The sequence below is a fragment of the Brassica napus genome, chromosome A7, assembly GCF_020379485.1.
Source record: "Brassica napus cultivar Da-Ae chromosome A7, Da-Ae, whole genome shotgun sequence".
In the NCBI taxonomy this organism is placed as follows: domain Eukaryota; kingdom Viridiplantae; phylum Streptophyta; class Magnoliopsida; order Brassicales; family Brassicaceae; genus Brassica; species Brassica napus.
This window is the reverse complement of record NC_063440.1, coordinates 13,389,780-13,396,587: the sequence shown is the minus strand read 5'-3', so window position 1 is coordinate 13,396,587 and position 6,808 is coordinate 13,389,780. Positions and strand designations below refer to the sequence as shown.

Genomic DNA, 6,808 nt, shown 5'->3' with positions numbered 1-6,808 from the left:
TGCAGTACCAGGATGGCAACAATCATTTCTTCAAGTACTTCCAATCTAGCTGCTCACTAAAACGAATCTTCTATTGTCTAATATTTCTTCAAGTCAACCAGGGGCAAAGCTAGTAAGGAGAGAGGGTGTGCACATGCACGGATGCACCCATAATATTTTCAAAAAAATGGTGTGTTACTGAGCCTAATTTCATATATACACATATTGTTACTGGTAATTTTACACTTTGTCCACCCAGTGAAAAATCAGTTTGGATTCACCACTGAAGTCAGCAGAATATCTTAAATAGTGATGCTTCCTTTCAATGAGCACAATTATATTTCAATCGATTACCTAATCCACATCGCATTGACTCGACTAAAACTAAAACATGCTTGAGCTCCTAACATGTTAACATCATAGTTTACAAAAGGTTTGAGAAACTGTAACGTTAGATTTAAGACTTATCCTAAATAACATAAAAAGTTTGTTATAACACTCGCTGAGGTCACTAAATAAGAAAACAAATAGTAAAGTTTGGTAACATGAAAGGTTTGTTGTAAGTTCTTATAATATTAGTATTTTGTATGCAATTAATTTATTTTCAAGAATATAATTAGTTTATTATTTGGAAATAGGGAACTATTATCTTTTTTTTTACAACTTGATGAAATGGTCAAGAAAGATATTCATCTGAACCAACTTCGTAACCATAAATAATAACAACTATCTAATCTCACCTTGTTTAGAAACACATCATGACAGGTCATTTGGTGTCTTATTCTTCTTGTTCACTTGTGACGTTGATATTTCTTGTGCAGCCGAAAACATGCTCAAAACCTCATTAAAAAAAAAGGTTAAACACACCTACTTCTCAAATCATAAAGTAGATTTGTTTTTCAAACAACCTAAAAGTGCTTATGATATTAAGATCAAATTCAAAATTTGAAGCTTTCTTTAAGACGTTGGCTGCTCCTTTTCCTTGTAGAGAGCTGAGATTGAAACAACAGAAACCCTGGAAACCTTGTACCTAACTCCATAAATATCTCCCACAGCATGACTTTTATGACCAAATCCAGAAATAAAGACCACGTCTTGCAAACATTAGCAAAAGATGATTCAACATTCGACAAAACTAATTCACGTTTAATAAATTGCTTACAAAGGCTTTTGATTCAACTTACATTTGCCTCATGTGTTTAAAACAACCATCTTGCGGGCTAAAGCAATATTCTTCGTGCTGTTATTGATAGGTTGTACTCTAGCGCTGCTTAGACTCGATTTCTCTGCATATTCAGACACAGAGACTCACTCATCAACACCACTGTCCACACTAAAACTAAGCAGATAAAGAAGCCAATGAATATATAGCTCTTACATTTTCTGACGGACGGTTCCTTTTGCATGAAAATGACCCAGAAAAAGGCTTTTTTCCTTCGATTTCCTATAAACGGAACAATGAAAACAATCATTTATCTTGGAGTTTTAAACTGGGAACTTGAAGAAGTAGTAAAAATTAGTACCCGATGTTGGGGTTGTCAAAGAAGATTGTTAACTTTTGCTTGTCCAGTCTAATATTTTTAGATTGTCCTCCAGTAACCCATGAGGAAGTGAGGAAAGTTTCCACCTTGTGATGGTCATAAATAACTCACCGTGGAGACAGAATGTGTAATCTAGGGCAGCTATTCAGGAAGAGAATAATTAAACACAGATTTCAAGTCCGAAAAATGCTTGATCACAACTTTGGAGCAAACAAATTAAAGGAAAAAGAATCAGAGCTTACATGGAGCTGGCTCCTTGTTCTATTGGCAATAGGAGTTTTATATTCGCGGGAGTACTACTTCCATCTAAGAACAACATTCTGTTCTTGTTTGATTTGTCCTCGCTAGCCATAGTTTCATGCTTGGCTCTCTTCATACAAAGTCTCGCAAACATGTTGTTCACAACCTTATCCTTTCTACAAACATATAGAAGTACAAAACATTAATGATTGATCCTGCAATCATGACTTGAAGCACCATTAGAGAAGGTATTCTACCTGCCTGAATCCACCTTTGTATCTCAGTCCATCTATTCTCATACACTCGTTGTGCCTAAAAATCACACATGAGCTCAAATGTCAAATATAAACCAAACACAAAATATGAAATCTTATCCATATATGATGAAGTTTATAAGTGAATTATACCTCACACAAAAGCATAGCTTCTTCAGAAGAAAAACATCCTCACTTGAAATCTGAGTTTATGTATGTATATCATCTGTTAGCAAAAGATCCATAGCTATTAAAGAAAACTCTTGTGGTTCTAACATAACACATAAATCTTTTGATTACGGTAAAAAAATTAGCATAATCATTTATATCAGTTTGATTAAAACTGATCGACGAATCTTCTTGACGATCTCTCCGTCAACGGAAACTTTACCGGATATTCTCGACGTATTGATAACGGTGTGAGACGTCATGTGGTAAGAACCTGGATGATGATGGTTCGGCGGTGAAGGAGGTTCGACGGCGACTGAGCTTTTACCGGGGGAATTGCAGTTTCGATTTGACGGTGGCGGAGTAGATGTAGAGATCGTGCAGTTAGGTTTAGACAAAAGATTTCAGAGTAGGTTTTGATTTTGGGTGGATTTAGGTTTATACATAGTTTTATATAGGAGAAGGATCAAGGGGGGAGGTGGAACCAAAAATTCAGAATGGTTTTAAGATCACCATTGATTGAGAAGGTTACGCAAAACAAAAAAAAATTCTAACATCGGTGAAGATGAAGTGGAAGAGTCAGAGAAAAACTCAGAAACGTAAAATAATACATGTTCCGTTTTCTAGATGGGCTCTGATGGGCCAGACTGATAATTTTCATAAAAACAAAACCCACTATATTTCTGTCATATATGACGTGTCAAAAAAGACTATTCTGATTGGATGATTTTTTAAGAAGACGTGACATGCTTCTCTGTTGAGTATATCTTCCTTTTATTATTGTTAGATAGTAAAAAATTAGCATTTAACAAACTATAATTGTCTACCTAGTTGAACATACGTCAAGAGCATCCCGCTGATATTCTAGTTATGATTTGTCAAAGTCCTTTGATAAAAAAAAACATGAAAATGATCTTTCACAAACTTACAAGATAGATGATATGAATTTTCTAAATATACTTATGTTATCAAGAAGAATCAATATACACACATTTCAACAATAAAAAAGAACCAATACACTTTCGACAACGTAATGCTTTAACTTAACCTCTCAAATCTAAAAATACCAAAATAACATGTTTTGTATAACCGATTGAATTAAGCGCAATTGGAAGTGGAACCGTGGACATCAAAACACGTAGATTATATTTGTCGAACCTAAGTATATTATACGGATGGTAGTTAGCTCGATTGTCTATAGGATTTTTTTTTTTTTGGTAAAAGTCTATTTATTCTTAGATATATACTCTGATGACAATTGACAGCTTCTCTTTTTTACTTGTTTTGGGATGATCATGGTTAGGTGTGGTTACTCTTTTCTTTTCATCATTCTGTCTCATATAATATAATACATTGCAGCGTGTTTGGTAGAACTTTGGTTCTGTTTGTTGACTTCCATATTTTCAACCACAGAAATCAAAATTTAATACAAATTGCATGCACTTAAGTCCAAACACAAGCCGTTTTCACATATATTATAATTTATAAAACAAGATGCATATTACATATCGTATATAATATTTATAATCTATCAAGACCACGACCTAGCGTAATTAATAAGTAGCTTTCATGTTAATTATCAAAGAGTCTTTCGGAAAGAGGTATGAACAAAAAAAGTAAAGAATTTTAGCAAAAAAATACAAAAACAAAAAATAAAGAAAAGAGGAGAGGCTGCAGAACCATTGATCCCATATTCGAATTTTCTACGAAAAGATATTTATATCTTGCACATGTATTATCAATGGTTGGATCCAATTATAAGCAGATCTTACGTTTAAAAACTCAGAATTCCCATGTTAAAATAAAAAATAAAAATTAAAACTCCGACTTTATAGTACTTTTAAACTCTTATACATTCTGACCATATAATATATGTAGTTTATATACTGACTATTCTTATAGTTATAAGATTAATATATGTAGTACTTTTCATTTTCGTCATTTTCTTTCCCCCTTATTCGACACTTTTATATTTATTTTGTTTATTAAAGCTCCGAGGGAATTCTGACCAAGGGTCGACCCACCCTACACGTTGGGATGATCAGGCAAACTTTTCGCCTGAAAGAAAAGTCTCGCAAGTCCAACGTCTAACATATACTGTATAATCTTATAAGCAAAATATATTTATACACCGTTCTTCGCGCGCGCGCGCACACACACAAAAGTTCAAGAATATCCTCACATATACTGTACATAGTTGCTAGCTAGGGTTTACTTATGTGGAATTGCCACGAGAGTGCATTGCTACTTTTGGAGTCGCTTTAGCGAATGACGTGTTCCACTATGATTATTATTATTTTCTGCACCGACCATTATATAAGGCCACGTACTGCACTTTTATTGACTCCAAAATCTAATATTAAACTAGATGGACTTCTAACCTAAAATCAATTGATGATAAGTGGAGTGATTCATCTATTTTATATATTGTTTATGATCTTTTTCAATATCCGATGTGAGATATTTATCCCTAATATACCCCTTCGAAATGATGGTTCTTTGAGCGTTACACTACAAGAAAACGTATCTTTACCGAGGAAGTTTAACGAGGAAAAATAATCCTCGTAAAAAAACGTTGATTTTGCGAGGAAAGTACGTTGAGAAAGAAAAGCATCGTTATTTCGTCGTAAGTTAACGACAAAAAATATTCGTCGTAAAGACGATGTAAATTGACGTGGCTTTTACGAGGAAATAGTTTTTCCTCGTAAAATCCACGTAAATTTCGCGAGTGCTTTACGACGAAATATTTTACGTGTACTTAACGAGGAAATTTTGAATCCACCAACTTGGTAGGTGGCTCACGTTTTTTTTTTGGCCATACAATTAATTTTCGTCGTAATTTCATAGTAAAATTACAACTACCAGATTCGAAATTTTCTATAAATATGGATGTTGGAACATCATTTTAAACACACCAACAACAAAAAACGTGAAAGAAAAAAAAATGGCTGGCTCTGGGACTATTTACGAGTTGCGGAATTGGATGTATATGCATAGAGATGCTAACGGGAGAGTGACGAAAGAATACCTTGCGGGGCTGGAGACATTTATGCACCAAGCAGATTCAACACCGCTCGCCCAAGAAAGTGGTAAGATGTTCTGTCCTTGTCGGAAATGCAACAATTCGAAATTGGCAAACCGTGAAAATGTTTGGAAGCATTTAATAAATAGAGGTTTCACGCCAAATTACTATATCTGGTTTCAACATGGGGAAGGTTATAATTATGATCAGAATGAAGCTAGTAGTAGTAATAGCAATTTTCAGGAAGAACCGGTTAATCATCATTTGCATAATGAACATAGTTACCATCAGGAGGAGATGGTAGATTATGATAGGGTTCATGATATGGTAGCTGATGCATTCGTAGCTCATGATGAAGATGAAGAACCTAATATAGATGCAAAAAAGTTTTACGGAATGTTAAACGCGGCGAATCAACCACTTTACAGTGGTTGTAGAGAAGGTCTCTCTAAATTGTCGTTGGCTGCTAGAATGATGAATATTAAAACTGATCACAATCTACCTGAAAGTTGCATGAACGAATGGGCGGACTTGTTTAAAGAGTATTTGCCGGAAGACAATGTGTCTGCTGATTCTTATTATGAGATTCAGAAATTAGTTTATAGTCTTGGGTTGCCTTCGGAGATGATAGATGTCTGCATCGACAACTGCATGATCTATTGGGGAGATGATGAGAAGCTAGAAGTATGTCGATTCTGCAAGAAGCCACGATTCAAGCCGCAAGGACGGGGACGTAATAGGGTACCGTACCAAAGGATGTGGTACCTACCAATTACAGACAGATTGAAAAGATTGTATCAATCAGAGCAGACTGCTGCAAAGATGAGATGGCATGCCGAGCATACTCAGACGGATGGTGAGATGACTCATCCATCAGATGCAAGAGCCTGGAAACATTTCAACAAAGTACATCCGGATTTTGCTAGCAATAGCCGGAATGTGTATCTCGGATTATGCACAGATGGATTTAGTCCGTTCGGAATGTCAGGGAGACAATATTCATTGTGGCCAGTCTTTCTTACGCCATACAACCTGCCACCGGAGATGTGCATGCAACGGGAGTTGCTATTCTTGACGATATTGATACCTGGTCCGAACCATCCAAAAAGGTCCCTGGATGTTTTCCTACAACCACTGATAAAAGAGTTGAAGGATTTGTGGTCAACAGGGGTGAGGACGTATGACTGTTCAACGAAGACGAATTTTACGATGCGAGCTATGCTTTTGTGGACCATAAGTGACTTTCCTGCATATGGGATGTTGTCTGGATGGACTACACATGGGAGATTAGCTTGTCCATATTGTAATGGAACGACAGATGCGTTTCAACTGAAGAATGGTAGGAAGACAAGTTGGTTTGATTGTCATCGTCGATTTCTTCCCATTGGCCATCCTTACCGAAGAAACAAGAATTTGTTTAGGCACAAAAGGGTTGTGAGAGACACTTCTCCACCATATCTAACTGGAGAACAAATTGAAGCACAAATCGACTACTACGGAGCTAACGAAACAGTTCGTTGGGGTGGTAATTGGCATGTCCCTCGTAATATGCCTGATTCTTACGGTGTTCATCACAACTGGCACAAGAAGAGTATATTTTGGGA

At 35.9% G+C, this 6,808-nt stretch overlaps 1 protein-coding gene across 15 annotated transcripts; it reads right to left on the bottom strand.

Annotated features, from left to right (window-relative positions):
• Positions 1–809: 809 nt before the first annotated feature.
• On the bottom strand, positions 810–2,914 carry LOC106389653 (transcription factor MYB124-like). Of its 15 annotated transcripts, none has more exons than XR_007314948.1 (8): positions 2,457–2,901; positions 2,168–2,240; positions 2,018–2,072; positions 1,763–1,936; positions 1,503–1,661; positions 1,358–1,423; positions 1,164–1,265; positions 810–1,039 (listed from the first exon to the last, which is right to left on the bottom strand). XR_007314948.1 is itself a non-coding variant. In XM_022716605.2 (4 exons), the coding sequence occupies exons 1-4, from the start codon at positions 2,180–2,182 to the stop codon at positions 1,628–1,630; spliced, it is 264 nt and encodes an 87-aa protein (XP_022572326.1). In that variant the 5' UTR covers positions 2,183–2,914; the 3' UTR covers positions 1,502–1,627. The 15 variants fall into 15 exon arrangements, 1 of the variants encoding a protein (XP_022572326.1); XR_007314949.1 differs by having other exon boundaries at positions 810–1,073; positions 2,168–2,217; positions 2,457–2,899; XR_007314946.1 differs by having other exon boundaries at positions 810–1,073; positions 2,406–2,898.
• Between the last annotated feature and the right edge of the window lie 3,894 nt (positions 2,915–6,808).

Excerpts from the sequence above, each read along its gene's own strand:
- LOC106389653 (XM_022716605.2), bottom strand. Across the intron at positions 1,937-2,031 it reads AGATGGACTGAGATACAAAG|AAAGGATAAGGTTGTGAACA; the intron begins GTGGATTCAGGC and ends ATATGTTTGTAG. Across the intron at positions 1,662-1,762 it reads GAACAAGGAGCCAGCTCCAT|CTGCCCTAGATTACACATTC; the intron begins GTAAGCTCTGAT and ends CTTCCTGAATAG.